This window comes from Chelmon rostratus, chromosome 12 (assembly GCF_017976325.1).
Source record: "Chelmon rostratus isolate fCheRos1 chromosome 12, fCheRos1.pri, whole genome shotgun sequence".
NCBI lineage: Eukaryota > Metazoa > Chordata > Actinopteri > Chaetodontiformes > Chaetodontidae > Chelmon > Chelmon rostratus.
The window spans coordinates 13970923-13991662 of record NC_055669.1 but is presented as its reverse complement, the minus strand read 5'-3'; the positions used below and the strand labels follow the sequence as shown (position 1 = coordinate 13991662).

Here is a 20740-nt window from a genome sequence, read left to right as displayed (position 1 = left end):
ATCAGTTGGGGCCCTCACTCAAAGGCAGAATATTAAAAAAAAAAAATGAACTAGACACTGACTAATGACATGTTTCTCTCTTCCAAGGCTTCACCAAATTTGATTTGCAAACAAAATAGACAGGGAACTGAATTTGCTCTTTCTAAATAAAGGTCACATCGTCCTATTTTCCTCATTGTGGATCAAGAGACAATAACACCCATTCAACCAGACCAGTGTATTTCTACGTGGATGAGAGAGAAAAATCGTGACTCTATTATTAACAATATTACCAATAATAATTGGTCACAGCTGTGAGATTTAAACCCACATTCCTTAGAAGTGTATTTATCCAGTGATTCAGATATGCTATCCTGCTACAATCCCCTTATTCACAATGAACGTTTTAACGAACTTTAGAACATAATCATATGATCCAAACTGCAGCATTTAAACATTTCTTTAAAAGCCCTGTAAACTTCTGTAATCAAAAACGGATTTGAATAGTGTGTGATGCAAACTGACATTTTACCACATAGCCTATTCTGATACTGGTAAACGGACTCGGGAGCACACATCACCTCCCTTCTAGCAGGACTGCAGCGCTTGTAAAAAAAAAACAAAAAAACAAGAAGACTTTTCAAGCTCCTCAAGACCAATTGCTACAAATTAAAAGGTACACTGTGAAGTTTTCTTGTGATTTCTGTCACGCAAAAACGTTCTTAAAGCTGAACAAACATGCATTTTTCATTTCCAACCTCATAAAACACGCGCAGAGCTCATTTAAGCCTTCACTGGTGGGTGGTCTTCTTCTTCGTCACCTAACTGCTGCCCTTCAAGGCGCATTACTGCCACCAGCTGTCCATTTGGCATCTTATTTAAAAGCTCTATGTACTCCAGACCTCATCCCTCCAGATCCCGTCTCAGTTGTCTGGATTGTTGAGGCACTGGTTTGAAATCTGAGGTAGCTGATGCACATACAGATGCAGTCATCTGTCTCATTTACGGAACATGTTTGATGTAGGCCTAAATGCGATCACATCAATCCGGCACACAGGCCTCGGTAGCAACTGACAAGAAAACATTATATGAAGCTGCCACATTAGGCTTACTGGCATAATTCGAGTAAAAAAAGCTGAATAATGAAACAAATCTTCATAACAGAATGCAGAGAAATAATGTCTTTTAAATGTACTCCAGCTACAGCTCATCACACAGCTGCGTTTTCGGTTGTTGCAGTCGATTCTCAGGCGTTGCTGCTTTTCTCTTCTTCTAACATTTCTATATTTGTTTTCACGCTGGTTTGGGTTGTAACCTGTGACATTTGTCTCGTCACAGCATGCCTGTGACGTTCATTTAAAGGACAACCCAGTTAATTTCTAAAAAAAGCAACAAAAGGATCAAGCAGAATCTCCCTTGGGTTTGGTGGTTATATTTCAACATCAGCATATTTTCTTGGCAGCATATAAAAAAAAGAAAGGAAACAGTGACTACAGCTAAATGTCAGTCTCTCTAAGCCATCTCTGTACAGTGTAGGTCCGACTGATGAGATGTACCACCGTTCATTCATTCCCTTCTGTATCAAAAGTTAAAATCTACTAGTCTCTAAATAGCCAATACAAACTTGAGTAAAAATGTGCAGATCAACCTAAATCCGCTCAGATCTACACAAGTGTGCCACAGATTTTCTTGACTTGTAATCGTTGCACATTTTCTCTTGTGCCCCTACATTCCTAATACTTACAGTCATTCGAAGAATGACCGTGTGAGAGATCAAATTTGGGTCAAAATGAACAAGAATGAGCCTCCCTTCGCCTGTCCCCAGGTAGAGAAAATAACAAGAGCTAGAAAATTAACTCCGACATTTAACATCCTTTCTGGGAGGTGAAAGTCTTATTGTACAAGTCCCTGGTGCCTCAATTACTGATCCATTTTTTTGTTTTTTGTTTTTTTTATTTGAATATGAGTTGTATTGTATATATTCTATCCCGATGTGTTCAGAACAAAATTGAGCCTGTATCAGAAAAGAATAAATCACATTAAAAAAAAAAAAAATTAAAGAGTGCTGGCATCTGTAACACCTTACTGGCCAATTGTAGAGCACTACAAAGGGATTGGGCTGTCAGTAGAGATCAGTATTCAGACTAGTGGAGTGGCGGGGAAAGTAGTCCATCCACTAAGAGTTGTCTTGGCAAAAACCGGGGCCTAATTCCAGTAGAACAGAAGGTTATGGGATCAAGGCCAGTAACATCGTCCCAGATGATTGGTGAAAGGGTGAGGTCTATCAGAGAGATACAGACAAGCAAAAGTGAGTGTGTCTGACAAGGCTAGTTCCTCTCCTGCACAAATACAGTCTCCTGTGGACAAAGTCCCGCCTCTTGCAGCGTGATGTCATAGTCCAAGTGCGCCAGCTTCCTTCTGGGAAAGTTGGTGACGAGTTCGAAGCGTTCGTTGGGGTAACCCTTGGATTGGACGTGTCTTACCAGGGCCTTGAAGTGAAAGGGAGGTGAGACATTTTAATACACAATCACCATTCATGTGATAATATTCATTGTTCACTGGGCACAAAGACGAAATGCTCACATTTATTTATTTAAAATAACAGTCTGACATTTTGGGAAATTTACACTTAACTGCTTTGTTGTCAAGAGTTAGATGAGAAAATAGACACCACGCTCACATTAGTGTTAAATGTTAAACTGCAGCCAGCAGCCAGTTTAGTTCAGCACAAAAACTGGAAATAGGGTTTAAGTTCACTAATTAACATGTCCTATCTTATCTTATAGAAACAGTAACTTCCCAGAGTCTGGCAAGTGTCCGACAAATATCCTCCTGTAAAATGGTAAATTGTCCATTTACACTGATTCAACAAACAACAAATGATGTGTTAGATAGTGAGCTTTAGAGGTGTTGGTAGGAAGATGTCTTTTTACCTTTAGACAGAGCCAGGCTAGCTGTTAGCTTCCAGTCTATGCTAAACTAAGCTAATGGCCTCCTGGCTCCATATTTAGTGTGCAGACATGACATTGACGTGGCATCACTCTTCTCATCTACAGTATTCTCTACAAACAGATGTCTGTGTATGGAGACGAGATTTTGGTAACTGAAGCACTCTGGGTTCTGTATGTAGTCCGAGTAGTGTTTACTGGCCACGTTTGAGCAGGCCTTGGTTGGTGGCAGGGAAACAGTCCTTGTGGAGAGCAAAAGAGGTGGAACGCGTTGGCTGAGATACAATCTTGGAACCCGTAGGCTATCTAGCTTTTTTTTTTTCATTTATCTGCCTTCACGTGCAGATATCTGTTTATTGAGATAAGCTGTAATGTTGAGCTGTTGTCGAGTTTGAAAGTCAAGTTGTTAATCAGATTGTAAACAATGACCGGTGCATGGAAGAGGAAGTCTTGGCCTGGATATGCATCATTAGCTAACCACATATCTGCTGCCTGCAATGGAAGCCTTTAAACACTGGCTGCATATCATTGTAGATGGTAATTGGTGGGATCCAAGATTGCTTCTGATCTGACCCTCTGCAACAAAGCCCCTCACCTGCTAATGTCCCAAAACCCTTTAAAATAGTTACTATGGCATGTTCTTACCAAAAGTTTTGCTTTAGAAGACAAGGAAATTTGCTCTCTCTGTCCATCAGGGTAGCGAAGCATCAACCTGGCTTTGGGACCTTTAAGAAGAAAAAACAATGGTGTTAAGTATCTTTCAGAAATTAGCCAGTTGTTCTTCTATCTAATAAGTTAAGCAAAGTCACTGACTGGCTATTTTATTATTTTATGTACTCAATTTCAGATAGTTACAAATCTTTACGAGCCTGTGTTCAGTGAACACCTCTAACACCAGGACCTTGGCTTTGTGTCATTATCCTTTGGAAATACCATATATTATAAAATATAGTGAGATCTGAGTGAATGAGAATGTAAACACAATAAACGTAAGGAGTAGAAGGTTTGCAGTAGGAAAGTCTCTGCTTTTAGATGTGGGTTACTGAAAACGGGAAGACTGCTAAGCCCTTTTTTCTATCTCTCTTTATGCTGAATTCACTTTCCACAATCACCAGCATCAGAAAATTGAAGAAAACACAGTTCTGTGGTTGCTGTATCACAAACATGTAGTTCAATTTCTGAACAGCTGCACTGTAACCTCTCAAATCCATAAATTTGTGTTTAAGCTCAAAAGATGCTATCACAACAACGTATTGGTATGCTCCAGTCCACAGTGCACTGCTGAATGCTTTAGCAAAGGCTGATCTGTACACACTTTAAGTGCTCATTAACTGATGATTAACAAACATTTTGAGAGGGGTCTTCCTGGAGACTAACTCAAAGACATCCTGAACACAAAAAAAACCCCTCATATGTAATCCTCATCATGAGCGTTTCAGGTTTAGAATTACTCGTTGACGTACCATTGTCATCAGGACAGTCCACATCACAGGGCTGGGTGGTGCGGGTCTTGGAAGGTCCAGCGCTTTCGGCCGCTGGGGCACAGTGGTTCCCTCCAGAATCTGCTTCAGTTTGAGGATGACGAGGACCAGCAGCTGAGGGCTCCAGGTGGTTCTTTTTGCTCTCTTCTTTCTTGTGACTGTGGTTGTTTTCTTTGTACGGAGACTTTCTGTGGGAGGAAGTGGAACTGTCAGGATGCAGACGCTGCTGGGGCACAGCGGCCAGAGGGAGCGGGGTGTGTTTGCTGGTGGAACTTTTCTCTTCGTGGGGTGCTGGCATTTCGTTGTCTGAGCCATCGACAGAGATGGGACCCTCGCTGTCAGAAAAAGGCTCCGCATCCGATTCGTCGTCCGATCGGGGGGAATCTGGGGCTTCGGGGGCATTTGAGGACTCGTAGTGGGTCTCCTGTAGGGAGGCTCTGATCGCTGCCTCAAGCTGACTGTCCTCACTGGCATCAATCAGACTCTCCTAGAACAGAAAACACAGAGTGCAGCTGTAGAAAACCAATCAAAGCTGGGAAAATAACACAAACATGTGGTGAAACTTCACACGCTAGCCTTGACTGTGTGAGCCCAACAAAATCAAATATACAGTATGCTCAATATGTCAGAATTGATGATGAACTAATGATGCTTTCTGAGGACAACGTGCACATTTTGAGAAATTATCATCAGTAAATCTGAAATGAAGCCTTTAGGACCAAGAGGAGAAAATAATGAAGCTGTATCACAATATATAATAACCAGAATCTCAGATAACAGCCCTGCAATTGACAGATAATTCTGAGTTGTGAAATTCCAACAGAGTCACAGAGAGAGAGAAAAGAGAGGACACATGAGATGAGAGACCCACAGAGCGAGCTCGTTTGGCAGGGGGTGCGTGGCACGATGGTCCATCGAGCTGCCCGTGCTCTGCCAGGAAGCCAGTCGCCTGCTCCAGGAACGATGCCACATCCAGCTGGTTCCACTCCACCATCTTTTGACCTGAAGTGAACGCGTTTTGAACAGCGCAGGTTAACAAGAAAATCGGCAAAACAGATGTGTTAAGATGCAGCTACTCATGACTACTTTGCAGACGTAAACAGCTGGGGTAAGACTGAAATCATGTGTGCACTGTTGAAATGGTTACACAGATGACAATGTAGTTCACATTTATTTTCATTACTTATTTAGTGAAAAACCTATTGCTGGCCTGTATTGATCCCATCAGTCATTCATATCAATCATACAAAAGATCTACTGCTCATTCACACACCATTGGTCAAGGATGTTGTGCAATGTTCTTCTCAATGTCTTGCATGCAGGAGGGATACGGTGTCCTTTCTCAAAAATAACTCCAGCCAAAAAACAGCAGATATGTGGTGTCACTGGAGATCAAACATCAGAACTGTGGCTAATGCTTTGACTGACCTCCCACTCACCTGTTCGGGGATCAAGGATGGAAATATAGGGGAACTTGTTGAGCTTATAGAACTGGATGTATCTTTGTCCCTCCTCACTATCATGATATACCTGTAATGACAGACAGAAATTTAACAGACACCAGATATACTTGAATTGAGTGGCAGGTATTTGTATATTAGCTCTACAAGGCTTGGATTTGAGGGCAGAGTAGAGGAAGAAGTGGGGACAGCAACATTGTCGCTTAACTAGAAAATCTTTCTTTCAACTGCTTTGCACTGTTGTGCACTACTTTACAAACTATTTCCGTTGCTGTACTGTCTATAGTTTCCATTTTTGCATCACTGACTAAATCAATTCCTCTTGACGAAATCAGTTTAGCAGCTGGACCCATGCAAAGACCTCAATACAAAGTTTGCAGGGACGTGAAAGCACTACAGACTCTGCATACCTGCCAGAAAATGAAGTGCTCTCTGATGATGGTCTTCACTGCGTCGTTACTCCAAACATCCCTGTTCAGGCACTGGCAGGCAAAGTCCTGAACGTTCTGAATGTTGATCATTAGCCACTTGTTCTCCAGTTGTCCACAGTCTTTTGCCTATGAACACAAAACAGGAAATATAGGATGGATTTAGTGAATTACTGATCAATGATATATGAAGACCAAAAGTGTGCCTAGCATGAGGTTAAGCGACAGCTTGATGGAAGATAAATAACTAAACATGAGTCTCTTTATGGAAAAACCACCAAAACCATCGACATCAGGAGTGTGTGATCACATGTCACGGTGGGTGTGCAGGCTTTCGACACACCTGGTTTCCCACCTGTGATCTACACAATCACCATCTGAAATTTCACTGAAAGTTCACGCAAACAGAATAAAGACGTGAGGTGTAAAGTGTCCTGTGAGTGACTCCTAACCGTCTCAAAGCTGCCTTTGTGCATGAGCTCAATGGGAGGACGGAAAAGGTCTGCCAGGGTGCTCAGTTTCTTATCCACTGTTCCACCGTTACGCAGCTCCTGTTCCTGGCGAACTAGGAAAAGAGCATTCGTAGTCATTATAGGAAGCAAAGACAGAGTGAAAAAGGTTGAGACAGAGAGAAAAGTGACAGATTGTCTTGTTGGTTGTAATTACGCAGCATTAGGCTTCACCACAGACCCCAATCTTTAAAGATCCTGACCAGACATGTTCTTAAGATGTATATAAATGCTGCACTTCTTATTTCTGACGTGGTTCTTCTATAGAAAAAAGTTCTCTTATCTTACTAAAATCCTTAACATTACATCTACATCTTATCCATCATTAATTCAAAATCCTGCATGTACCATTATGCAAACATGCGTCATGTCAGAAGTGTAACTAGTTCACAAGCGATGTCTCCTCCTTTACTAAAAAACGCTATTCTCAGTGTTCCCAGCACTGGATGCTTCAAGCTTCCACATCATTATGTAAGTTGAATAGTGGACCAGGATTTGCTCCCAAACTATTTGTGATGTCACAAATCTCGCTTGTAGACCCGCCTCTTTAAAACTCATTCAATGAGCACAGGGAAACTTTCCACTTTCAGCAGATGAATGTGAAAACAGTTTTCTGTACAGCGAAGCTCAAACATTCAACTCCACGAACAGGAAGAAAAACATATTTTTTTGATCAGAGGGGGACTTTAAGCTTGGAAAGTTTAAATGTACTCACTTGTTTCTGTTTGGAAGTCTCGGAAACCATCAAATATGGAACGAGCAGGTCTTCTTCGCTTTGGCACTGCATGTGTAACAGACACATTCAGCACATGACTGAAAGAGCACAGCTGGTAACAACAATTTAGCTTAAGATCCGTTTGCATGAGGTTGAACAAGAAAAGACGCAGTGTAATACCTCCAAACAATGGTTCCGGTTCCACCAATATGTCCTGCTTCTGAGGAATGGGTGCTCTTACTTCACTGAGACATAAAGGAACATATGCAGTTTTATTCTAAGATGCTGATCAATCGACAGCAGCCCAAATCACAGCAGTGCACTTAACCCCAAACTTTCCTCCCAGCTCACTTAACAACAACTCTAGAGAGAAATTTAGGAGCAGTACTAATAAATCAAGGTATCTTTAAAATACTAAAACGTGATGTAGAAGGGCTAAAGACTTTCATTTAATTTTGTCTGACAAAAGTTTCTGAAGACAACTTTCAGCTTACTCTGACGGGGGAGCTCTGCTGCTCGAAGCTGCTGAACTGGAGCTGGTGCTGGGCTCCTCAGCAATCCCGCCTCCGTCTAGGAACATGGTCACTGCCATCTCCAGGTTGTTGTTGCATGCTTCCAACATGTGTTTTCCTACACTCTCTGTGGCTCCTACAGGAGTGTTGGACATAGGCAGACTGATGTTGACAAATATTTAAAGAAAAAAAACGCAGTACACATGTGAAAACTATCGATGAAATTCACAGAAAAATTTATCTATGATGGAAAGCTTCTTGTCATCAGTAACATAATAGAAACTGATGTTCACAGATCCTGTTTTAGATTAAAATAACCATAATTAAAGGCCTATACTGATTTTATTTACTTTACATCATGTGTATACGTGACCGTTCTTTATCAAAGCATCCCATAATTTTTTTGGTTTCAATTAATCAATGCAATTCAATTAATCTTACTATATGACTGTGACTAAAGCCCGACCAATTTTGGATTTCTGCAGCTGATATCGATATTAGAGTTTTGAAAAAAATCACATATTGGCCGATATTTGTTTTTAACATAAACAAAAATATTGGATAAGGATCCTATAACTTGTTTGAAGAATCTAGACGAAGACATTTATTATTCAGGACACTTAACAGTTGAAAAGTTAACTCAGCCGGTGCTCTCTGGGGGACAAACTATGTAATGGGGAGGCTGTTTCTAACTGATCACAAATACATCATAACTCTGTCATTTCAGTGCTGCAATTTCTTGTTACTTACCTGCCAACATCTACAGAGATCATGATACATCATAAACATACTTCACATGTTTCCTGCTCCTTTGTTATATATTGAATTAATCTATTTAAAGTACAATACTGTATGCGTAATGCACGTTGCAAGCTGTATACCACTTATCATGAATACATACTGTTAACCCGTTTTCTGATTACTTGACCTTCAGAGGGCTACTGGTTTTCATTCATTTCACTATTTTGAGTCAATGAATGCTTGCACACAATTGAAACAGGCTTGTCAAACACCTAGTCAACGTGAATACCCTGTTTAGTATTGTTTCAGTCAAAATTACATTCCTCATTTTGTGTAAATGTAGAATGAAACTTTCCAACCATGTGGTCCTATGAAGTGTAACAACAATCTAATTTTACCAGTGATTAATATGGATTACCAATGTCCAAAGAGTGTTTGCAAGTTGACTGCAACGCTGTGCAGAAATGAATAGAAGCCAAACAACTGCCTGAAAGTACACGTAGAAAAAGTGCATCCAATCTAATAAGGAGGCTATGGTAAGCTTAAAAATACGGTGGTATTAAGCAGCAATGTAGCTTAAGTACAGGCTACGCGATTTGTGATTTGTGAGTTAAAACGTGCAAAAACACCAGAACACTCCTTAACTGTCTTACGATCATGAATCGTAACAATGCATGAAAGCATGAAAACATTTTGACTTGAGGATTAACTTTGCACTTTTTTCAGTGCACAGCGCCGTTTGGCTACAATGATCGTTCTGTGCGTACTGCGCATGTCTGTTTCACTTTCCAAGTCCAGCAGCAGCCCCCGAACTGAGTCTCTTCTTTCCTCCGTTAAATAACTTACAGTTCAAATGCTGTCCGTCGCGTCAAAGCACATATAAACTATTGAGGACATCTGATCGAGTCGTCGGAGACAGACAGTGTGCTCGCCCGAGTGTTGCTAACATCACAGTCAGAGTGAAGATGACAGTAACACAACACGAAGCCTGGCTGGTGATGAAGAAGGGAAATGTTGCACAGCCGACGTCCATTCCACATTATCAAACAACATGCAAAGCAAAAAGGGGCAGAAAACCAGCTCCAGGCTGGCGAGCTGGTGTCTTAAATGAGCACCACAAAGAAAATCCTATATTTCTAAGTGGCGTTGACAGATAATAGTCAAAGCTGGTGGGTTGATAATCCCTTTTCTGAGTCTTTCACTTGAGTTTATCAGATAACTGGCTGTGGTTTTTCCCTCTGCAAAGCATTGACAGCGTAGGGGCCAGAGCAAGGCTTAACGTCCGTTTTCTTGTCTGCGCTTTATTTGCTGGACAACGGAGCCATTCCTGTTGGATAACCTAAACCTACTTAATAGATTGAACCCAAAATAAAGGCTATTTTTACCTGTTATTGCTGTGAATTGTTGTATTAACCCATTCACCCCCGGAGCTGAGGTGTCTCCGAGCGCCGCCATCTTACCGCCACAAACAACAACATAAATGTGGCGCATGCGCTACGCCGTCCCTTTCCCCCTGCCTGGCGCGGCGCGAGCCCCATGCGTCACCAAAGGATTGTGTTGCATTCTGGGTCATGTAGTTCCGTAAATAACACATAGTGTTCGTAATTCCTTCAAAACTTGGTATATTTCAGAGTTTTTACACGCGTTTCTTGTAGGTTCTCGTTTAGCTGTTTTAAAATAACTGTACATTCAACACTTTTTGCTCAACAACCATTTTATTGGAGATGCTGATATTCAAATTGAAACATGCAGTGGCAGGAGCACAATTATTTTGGTCTTTTCTGCATTTGATGGTGTGCAGTGTAAACATTTAGCTTTATTCAGCAAAAAATATATAATAAAGTTAAAGAACTATCCTCTCCATCTTTTCCGTGAAGGACACTTACAAATTTCCCTTGTAAAATACTTGACAACTTTGGGATAATTACAGAAAACATTTGTGATTTTGCAATATAACATTCATACGATTAGATAGGAAAACACTTTCACTTGTTTTTTTTCACATGCAGTGTTTTATCAGTAGGAAAATGGGTGTTATGTGTGCATTGATGTGTTTGATGTGATATTGAATCTTGTGAGTGGGATGAAGTGAGTTCCTGTCTAATTCAGTAGCTGATCATTCTTGATAAATTTCACATCAACAGGTCTACATGGACTGGCACTTTTATTAAGGACAAGAAGAACAAAAGGGCTAAGATGGCTTTCAATAATTTTGAATTTGACCTCAAAATGTATTATTTATTTAAATTATGAGACTTAGTTCACTCCTCTGGCTTGTACAAAGTTTGCACCGCATCTCTTCCATGTTTTGGATCACTGTTGTTGTACAATTTAGTTGTAAATTAAGAAAGCTGAAATAAAAAGTTGCATAATAAGTTTGAATATTCAATTTCAAAACTGTAGTGGATCAGTCATGACAAATATCATACCTAATAAATTAAAACTACAAAGACCTTCTCTTTAAGTAGTGTAATTTTATTGTTATTTGCATAATACATTCAGTTCGAAAACAACTTCAACCAAGTCCAAAACCTGAAGAGTCAGTTCTAACAACAACAAGCTACTAGCAATTTGCGAAATTGCTCATTCAGTGACCATCCAAGGTCAAGTCAAGATCTTAATTACGGTATCTCACACAGATCTGTTGTACTGCCTGGCATAAAGAAAAAAAAAAGGATTTCACTTTACAAAGGGAAGGTGGTGATGGCACTGACTTTCTACATCATATGTCCAAACTGTATTTACAAATACACAAAGTGACACTTCTAATCCCACTGGCCAATTGTAAAGTAATCAAGCAGAATATAAAATAAGATTACATTCATATCAATAATGCACAGTGTCCTTCAGTTTTGCTGATAGTCTGATATGGGCTCACAGATGTTCTACAGTGAAGTTTTGGTCAAGATCATTAACCATGAACGTTTGGATTTAAAAGGTTGACAATCATAATTTCAATTCCTTTGAAAAAGAGCATATCTTTAAGACAAGGCGCCTACAATGCAAGCCAGTATATTTAACTGTTGTTTTCTTGGTTACAAAGGGAGATTCAATATTAACTCAGGCCACTTTGACAACTACTATAGAACCAGATGAAAGGACAACGGTCAGAATCTTATGTTGCACTGAAAATACTTAGCTTAGCATTCTCCATGAACCCAGTAACACACTGAAATCTGATGTGCCTGTACTGTGTCCACGTGACCTTTGAGCCCTGAGGTGGGATATTATTTTCATATAAAAGATGCACCACTTTTTAATTGAAACAGGGAGTAAACCAAGTGCACTCAAGCATTATATACAGGGGACCATAAGAGCAGGTCCCTTAGTTTTGTTGAAGGTGGTCGTCTTAGATCAACATGAATATCTGCTTTTATGCAATACTGAAGGCCAAATGAGAAAATTGCAGAATGTGCCACTGTAGTGTCTTTACACATCTGAAAATCAAACCACAAATGTGTTTATAAAATTGTCTGAGCATGAAGTAATTTATCTTACATTAGTTAACAATACTAATGTGAGACCAGTCCTGCCATTAGTAATTAAATTAACTTCAAAAACAATCTACACTGTACTGTTATCAGTTCAAATAAAAGCCATGAAGCCAAGTTTCAACAGACAACCAGAGGCTGTAATCAATGATGTGTTTGAGGTTAAAAAAAAGAATATTTCTAAAAACTGACAGGCGCGGTCTTGTTGCTGTACGCCAGCTGATCTGACTCTGAAACTTCCTGACTACCAGACACTGCGTGATGTACTTAAATATCACTTCCTCTGTCCACTGTGTGGCACTAGAGAACACACACTTATTATACGTGATGTTGCCGGATATGAAGTGCAGACCACACAATGTAAAATTCATGTAAATCAAATATTTGTCACATGTGGCTTACTTCCTATTGCCAGCAGGTGGTGCTATGACTATGACTCATGAATGTCACATGGGTGTGATCAGGAGGGGTTCGTCAATAACCGGATGGAGTTTGAGGTTGATCTAATGAAACATTGCTGAGGTACTCCCACTTCCTGCCGTCATATGTTTGCCACGGTGACCCTGTTCGAACCCATCTACAGATGCTGCAGTCTATCAAGCGTAGACCACAAAATGTCATATACATGTCAAATTTGCTGTGTATTGGACGATGCACAGTCAAGTTCCAGCAGCTTCCTGTTTCACGGTGAAACATGCAAACTGTCCCCGTCACTACAGCAACGGCGTACCATCAAAAGCTTTGTCATTCAGTAACGCGTAAATCTTTGGTGACCAAATCAGAGACGGATCATCTAAAACAGCTAGGAGGTGTTAGGACAAGCACGGCGCCAAATGGCCGTTCTCCAGTTGGGAGCAGGGCACGGCCATGTGGTCTTTTTGTAAGTCGGGAGATGTTACATGCGGCTTCCAAATTTTACACATCTCGGCCAAAGGTGCAGTGAGAGCTACTTTGTTGAAATTTTATAGGGGGCGCTATGGAGCCACTTCTGATGCACATGCCAAATTTCATGAGTTTCAGAACATCCCTGGCCCTCCAGGAGAGCTTCCTGTTTCACTGCGAAACATGCATATTGTCCACCTCGACACCTCAACGACATTCCACGAACATTGAAAAGCTTTGCTACTTAGCGTCATATGACGATATGTCTTGAGTTTAACGCCGCGGATACACTTACTGCCTCTATCTGTGCATGACAGCTAGCTCACTGCTCTCACACGCGTGCAGCGTTGCTGCTGCCAGCCCTACCCCTCTACACTGTTTCATTTCATTATAAATTTAATTTCTATAACCCTTGAAAAAGGTACAGGAAGCATTGATTTAAAAATGTTTTTTTTTTTTCATGTCAAAGGAAGGGGTTCTGCGATTCACATGCACAGTTTTGGTAGGCCGTGTCCCAGGCATAAGCCAGCTAAATCTGAAGTAAATCTGTTGAATCCTCTAGGAGTTCAAACAGTTCCATACATGTAATGCCTCAAATGGAGTGTGAAATGTTAAATGACCTATGACAATATCATTCAAAATATTGACTTTACCATCGCAATTTAGGGTCACATCAGTCAGAGAGTTATACCAATCAAACTTCAAATGCATTAGATGAACTCTCTAAGTCCTAGGAGTTCAAAAAGATAACATAAATTACAGGAAAAATTTTTGACAAAATTCAAAGTGGCCAACTTCTGGTCAGAGGGAATTAATGTTAGTGTGAAATATGTACGAAATGAAAAGAACAATGTGTGTGCCAAAGTTACTGAATATCAGAACAACTTTATCCCAACTATGGCCTGCCACACATTAGGGGGCGCTACAGAGCCCATTTAACATGCACAAGCCCAACCGCTACATATTCTTGCAATGTTAACAGGTTGCGATGTGTGTGCCAATTTTCCTGAGAGTTCGTAAAACAAGGGCATCAAAAATGCATGTGTACTAAGGGGGGGCGCTATAGAGCTGAAGTGCCATGTCGAAGCCCATTTCACCACTTCAACTATGGGTGTAAAGTTTCATGAGTTTTTGAGCACCCTAAAGGCCTTGAACGTGTTAAGAAATCCAAAGTACCGCACAAAATCCAGATAGCTGAACTCCTGTTGGGCAAACATCAAATCTCACAAACATCAAAGCGCTTTTATCTCAACACTGGGGTATATTAGGAGGCACTGTGGAGCCCGCAAGCCACGCCGGACCCCAATCACCCAATGATTTTGTGATTTTCCCCCGTTTTGACGCGTGTGCCAATTCCCGTGAGGCACCGTCGGCCCCCCTTAGAGCTCGGGGGTGATGATTACAAAACCGTCTTTACAGACACATTAAATGATTTTACATTGAGCTTTATTTTACTGCAGAGGTCATTCTTACTTATCAGAAAATGGGCCTGTGAGCTGTAAAATACCTGGACAAGGAATAGACATAATTTTGTTTTGCCCTTCATCAATAATGATACCAATTTATTAAAACGATTCATCAGTTTTCCTTAAAGAGACAGATTTAAGGAGGTGCCACATCACTGAACTGATTTAAATCCACACGGTGTCACTTTGGCGTATTCGGCTTAAATTTGAGATTTTCTGTAGTGTTTCGTACCTTGTTCAGGACAGTTTTGAAGCGTGCTGGAACAAAATTTGATTAATATATGTAAATGAAATTCTATTATGGCCTTTCCCTTTAAAGTCGATGTTTAATTGTTCTTCTACCCACTGTGTACCTTGTCACAACACTTTAATCTCACAACAAAAGTCCCTCAAAAAGTCAGAACGCCAGCCTTTCCTCACATGTGATTGCAGCGCAACTTCAACAGTGTGATAAATAATCATTTTCCCGATGGGCTCTGCATGATGGAGGAAAGATGTCTCCATACTGTATCCCACATGCAAAACAATAAAAGGAAAAACAAGCGCAGAGGAGAAATGAAGAAATGGGGGTAGGGTACTTCAAGGGGAAATCAATTTCACAGTTCATATCCAGCTTAATTAATAAATAGGCTTCCATACAATAGCTTAGATCGAGGTGTGAATGAGTGCATACATGCATACATGTATGTCGAGTGAGCCACGAGTGAATTCAATGTTGGAATGTACTGTATAGTTGTGCGTGGAGTGACTATGCGTTTCAGTGAGGCCGGTGTGTTTCGAAATGAAGTTGTTTTTGTAAGTAGGGCAGGCAGGGTGGTGAGGGGCGAACACTAAGTTGGCGGGCGAACTGTACACTGCAGTTTAGAAGCGGATGAAGGTGGCGTCGATCTGGCGAACGCTGGGCAGCGCCAGCATGATCTTTCGCCGGTACTGCGGGTCCTTCTGTAGAGGGTTTCTTTCAAGATAGACCGTCTCCAGAGACTTGGCATTCTTCAGCTCATCAAGATCCGACCAGTTATCTATCTGATTATCGTTCATCTGGGGAGAGGATGAAAGACAAGACAGCCAATAAGAGGACAACACGGACTCTGTTTTACTTTTGCTTTCCCATTTCTCCACTGTCGTTATGAGCTGTGCCTTTGGGGTCTTGTGGCAAAACTTTGCTGATGCACTGTGGGAGGCGGTGAGAGCGCTCAACGGCTGTCACCTGAAGTCGCATTTCACACGACAGCAGCACAAGCACAGGTGTAATTAATAATCTAATGACGGCTGCGCTGCATTTAGGCGAGCCAGTCCCACAGCTCAGCTAGTGTGCATGCTGGTTCTTCGGCTTACTGAGACTTTAAATGGAACAGAGACACTGCTGATGTTATTAGCCGTACCTTTCTTTTCCTGCTTGTCAAGTCAAAACGTCTGCTGTAAAAAGGTATACTGGCACTCGTATATTATACAGTTCTAGGTGCTCTGTAACAATGTAGCATAATAAAACAAAATACAATTCAACTCTTGTTTAACGCCACAAATTATCTGTACCCAGAACTCCTGCAGGTCTGTCAGATGGCTGATGTTCTCAATTTTCTTTACTCGATTGGCTGCGATGTCCAGGGTTGTAAGCTTTTTCTGTGAGGGAAAACAAAACAGTGTTTCAGTGTAGAGGACAAACTTTGTGGTTGATGTTTGCACAGTTAGCAAAATACGTGATGGACAGTTTGGCATTCAGTCCTTTCAGAAATAGGCGGTGGAATTTCTGTAACTCACATTGTTTTCCAAGCCCTCAATGACCTCAATGCCATTGTGGCTCAGATAGAGCTCTCTCAGGTTGACAAGGTTCTGCAGACCCTCGATTTTAGTAATCCGGTTACTCTGCAAATGAATATTCATCACATTTATTAAATGTTTCCAATATACAGTACCCACTTCACTTTTATTCTTGCAACCACTCAGACAGGTGTTAAAGAGAAATTGTGTGAGAATACCTGAATGCTTAAAACAGTCAGGTTGTGTAAACCATCCAGATTTTGGAGCTTGGTTATTTTATTGGTGCCAAGAAACAAACTTTGCAAAGACGAAAGTGTATCCAGGTTCTCTATGACCTGTGACGAAAACAGAGTGAAAGACACACAAATAAGCACGATACAATGACTTTATAATTATTTCATTAATATTCTATAATATCTTATTGTACACCATCATTTTGAAGCATGTTCTATATGTGCAGTACTGATTTGAGGCCCTTTATGTCATACCCGGATACGATTGGAGCCCAGCTCCAGCATCTCCAGGCCCGTGAAGTGTTCAAGGTTGGAAATGTTGCTAATTTTGTTGTGAAGCAGAAAAAGTTTCTTCACTTGAGTCAACTGCTCCAAACCCTCCACCTTCCTCAGAACGTTAAAAGACACGTCGAGCTGCCTGTGGATCAGTCAAACAAAGAAGCTCATCAGAATGAATTGCATTCATACAGCCGTATGAAAACTACAACTCAGTGAACTACACCCCAAAAGCCACATGTTAGTGTGTAGAAGTCAGATCTGCCATGGATAATATTACTTTTGCTCTCTTTGCATAGAATCTCCATAATAGACACAAAAAATAGAGACAAAGCCAAGAGTTTTCTTCAGACTTACTCCAACTCTGTGAGGTGGTGCAGGTTCTCCAGTTTGCGGATCTGATTGTCATAGAGATCTAGTTCCCGCAGTGAGCTCAAACTGTCAAGGTTTTCTATCTTTTTGATGAGATTCTGCCGTAAGGAGAGTGTCTGTATAAAGAGATGAAAAGAAAACGATCAACAGATACAATCGATAGTTGTATGTTATTAAAACTAATTTTCCGAGTAAGGAAAAAAAAAGTAAAGAAATACCCCCAGATTCTGCATTACATGTCGCTACCCTTGTTTTCAATTACTGAAAGTTGCACTTACTTTTGCCTTTTGTAGCACCTCCAATCCTTCAATCTTTCCAATACGACAATGAACAAGATCAACATCCTAGGAAGAAAACAGGCATTTTAGGATGACGTACTGTCTGTGAGTAATAGCAGTAGTTATTAAGGTTTATTGTGTCACGTACAGGCAAGTGCCCAGGCCACACATGGACTTAACAGACTCCAAAAATACAGTGATACAGCGCAGTGGTGAAACATTTGTCAGAAAAGACAAAATAACTTTTCATGAGACTGCACTGCAAATAAAAAACTTAATGTCCAAAGCTCTACAAATAAAATCCACCGTACGCACGCACGCACTCACACACACACACACACACACACACACACACACACACACACACACACACACACACACAATCCCTAAAACACAACTGAGGTCATAATCGTCCAACCAAACTGGGTCATTAGAGATGGACATTTTATTTAAGAAAACATTAAAATCTCCCTACTGTGCATGGACAGGCTTATCTTTTTTGCCCTTTTTGACTGTGTATCTTACAAGCTGCCTGTCACCACCTTATACCCGTATCACATATTTGTGGAAAAATTCAATAAAAATATCTTTGAGGAAAAAAACATTAAACCATAAACAGCTACAGTCAAACAGCAGTAGTGTGTTTAGATCATCGTCTAACCTCTTCCTCTGGGTCCAGGGTTATGGTGTCCATGTCAACGGGAGATTCTTCTTTAACTTTAATGAGAGCAAGAGTAAATGTATAAATCAGATAAACTAATATGGCCATTGCATCACCGTAGAGTATTTTATTATATGACTTAGTTGTGTTGTGCTGTCATAAAGATTACTAAATGTTCTGTTGTTTGCTCATGCTGAAACCATATCACAACCGGATTTGTGTGGCAATGCCGGAGATGGGATGCTTTACTTGTGTTAGTAGGCTGATTGGGATCCACATCACCATTGATACTCCTCCTCCTGGTCTCATCATCACCAGACTCCTCAGACTCACCCCTTCGGTCCACTACAGTCAGCAGACAGAGAGCAGAGTTTAACCATGCACATTGCAGAGCTGCTGTCTGTATCAGTGACACATTTAGCTGAATCATGTGTAATATGATGCAACGATGAGGCCTAAATCCACCTCGCCCACTGAGGAGTCAAAGGATGTGCATGTGGAATATCAAACCTCTGTCTGGGTTTACAGATCATGGCTATCAATCAGAACAATGTCTCTGCACCTAACATGTAACATGAGAAAATGAGTGCCGAATCCAGATTACACTCGCCATTGAATTGAATCGGTTAGTTTAAGGTGCTGCTGATGTGATTCTCTTTGTATTTCCAATGCTACCAGTTTAGGGACAACTCGCAAGGTAGGGTTAGCTTTCTTACATTAACACACAGGCTAAGCACTACTAACCATGTTAGCTAGCAGGGTAGCTGATTGCAGCACACTAGACACGTTCACGAGTTAAAAATTGGTTAACATGTATATGGGCAGACAAGCTAAATTAAACATAAAATCCAGTTTCAGAGCGTTAAACCAGACAACGCAGCTAGAGAAACTGAAATTAGATGTCGATTGGCAGAACAGCATGAGTGAACGTTAACTGATTAGCGTCAGCCAACGAGGGTTGTTGTTAGCCTGTTAGCTAGCAAGCCAAGGATGAAGGTCTGGCTGTTAACAAGGACAACAAATCGTCGGAATGCTCGTACAAAAAGAGACACGTTTCTCTGGATGGACGCCGGTTCGCCCAGCTATTAAAATCATGGCTCGGCTGCATCTTCACATATTTACTCACCTTCCATTTCTTGGAGCTCTCCAACAGACCGGGAAGCCATGTTTCCTGTAAACAGTCCTGACAACCGCTCAGCCAATCCGGTGGAGGCTCATACCTCGGTCAGACACAAGAGGGCGCTGGTGCTACACAATAAAAACCGCTGAGCAGAACTTGTGCGTACACATCAGCCAGGGATGGAGGGAGTTTTCATATTCTTTAGCAAGTACTATTATCTACTTCTATCATGCAATGAAAATAGTACTTATGTATGTAAGTATAATCAGGAAATTAGAAGAATAATTAATTGATTAATCTCAAAGGGAGAAAATTATTTTTTGTTTCACTCCATTGAACATTTTACGTGTTTACACTGGGGTGAGCGATGTTAAAGATATAGGGCTGCCACATACACACACAACAGCACCCTCCGTGCTTTGCTTGACACCCCTTCAGTGGTGCCCAGGAGGTGAACTGGCGCTCCTCCAGCTACTAGTTCACACACAGCTAGCCATTCTGGATTTGAGCCAGCCACCCTCTGGTTTCTGAGCCAAGTCCCCACAGAATGAGCAACTGCCACCTCTTACGCGAGCGGTTAAAGAAACAAAAGTGAAAGTGCTGCAGAAAAAATTTCCCCCTGACTGTTTATATACATTATATGCTATATCATTAGATTATTTTTACTTACACATTAATGTAAAAGCAGGATTTCACTGCTGTAGTAGGTTGAGGTGGAGCTCATTTTGAACTATTTTGACTGCAACAATTATTATTTTATCCATTAATCGACTAATTATTTGTTTTGTAAAAAATTCTAAATAGTGATAAATGTCCTTACAATTACCAAAGTGAAGTGACCTTCATGATTGTTTTGTTCAACCAACAGTCCAAACCTCAAAGTGATTAAAAATGAATTTAAAATCAGAATAATTAAAAGGCAAAGCAACAAATTGTTACATTTAAAAATAGTTGCCAATGAATTTTCGGTTGGTCAACTAATTGATTATTGGAAATGTACTGACTCCATTAGATTTTTTACAGTTGTAAATATTTACATTGCAGATTTTTATATAAGAAAACATGAACAACAAATAGTATATGATGCATTGTTATCAATTGATTTATCCAATCATTTGTAAGGTAGTTAAAATGAGCTAAATCTACATCTGCTTCAACATTGCAACATTGCTCTTGATATGTTAATGCATCACTAGTAGCACTTCAATCATATAACATATGTTGTGAAATCACTGTGCGAATGTTGCATATGTTGTGAAAGTCTGTTGGCACATTTCACTGGTATATCTTATTCTGTTGGCACATTTCACTGGCATATTCTATTGTTTATTGTTAGTATATTTTTATTGCCTTAGTATATTTTCATTCTGGTATATTTTTTAATTGCATTTACGAATATTTTTATTGCACGTTGGTTTTATTCTTTCTAA

General features: G+C 40.5%; 2 protein-coding genes across 2 annotated transcripts; both read right to left on the bottom strand.

Moving 5' to 3' along the window:
• Nucleotides 1-270: 270 nt before the first annotated feature.
• Nucleotides 271-10264, bottom strand: ubxn7 (UBX domain protein 7). Its single transcript, XM_041949413.1, has 11 exons — nucleotides 10159-10264; nucleotides 8015-8168; nucleotides 7701-7765; nucleotides 7521-7586; nucleotides 6749-6861; nucleotides 6279-6425; nucleotides 5848-5938; nucleotides 5280-5410; nucleotides 4391-4895; nucleotides 3573-3652; nucleotides 271-2468 (listed from the first exon to the last, which is right to left on the bottom strand). The coding sequence occupies exons 1-11, from the start codon at nucleotides 10262-10264 to the stop codon at nucleotides 2307-2309; spliced, it is 1620 nt and encodes a 539-aa protein (XP_041805347.1). The 3' UTR covers nucleotides 271-2306.
• Nucleotides 10265-11249: 985 nt separating this feature from the next.
• Nucleotides 11250-19415, bottom strand: ppp1r7 (protein phosphatase 1, regulatory (inhibitor) subunit 7). Its single transcript, XM_041949924.1, has 10 exons — nucleotides 19317-19415; nucleotides 18440-18535; nucleotides 18191-18246; nucleotides 17530-17595; nucleotides 17237-17367; nucleotides 16859-17021; nucleotides 16589-16705; nucleotides 16371-16475; nucleotides 16146-16232; nucleotides 11250-15650 (listed from the first exon to the last, which is right to left on the bottom strand). Exons 1-10 carry the CDS (start codon nucleotides 19354-19356, stop codon nucleotides 15474-15476), a joined length of 1038 nt encoding a protein of 345 aa, XP_041805858.1. The 5' UTR covers nucleotides 19357-19415; the 3' UTR covers nucleotides 11250-15473.
• Between the last annotated feature and the right edge of the window lie 1325 nt (nucleotides 19416-20740).

Excerpts from the sequence above, each read along its gene's own strand:
- ubxn7 (XM_041949413.1), bottom strand. The coding sequence starts at position 10,264 with ATGCGCCACATTTATGTTGTTGTTTGTGGCGGTAAGATGGCGGCGCTC. Across the intron at positions 7,766-8,014 it reads AGCAGAGCTCCCCCGTCAGA|TGAAGTAAGAGCACCCATTC; the intron begins GTAAGCTGAAAG and ends TTTATGTCTCAG. Across the intron at positions 7,587-7,700 it reads ACCGGAACCATTGTTTGGAG|TGCCAAAGCGAAGAAGACCT; the intron begins GTATTACACTGC and ends TTACACATGCAG.
- ppp1r7 (XM_041949924.1), bottom strand. The coding sequence starts at position 19,356 with ATGGCTTCCCGGTCTGTTGGAGAGCTCCAAGAAATGGAAG. Across the intron at positions 17,022-17,236 it reads CACCACCTCACAGAGTTGGA|GCAGCTCGACGTGTCTTTTA; the intron begins GTAAGTCTGAAG and ends ACTGATCCACAG. Across the intron at positions 16,476-16,588 it reads TGACTGTTTTAAGCATTCAG|AGTAACCGGATTACTAAAAT; the intron begins GTATTCTCACAC and ends ATTCATTTGCAG.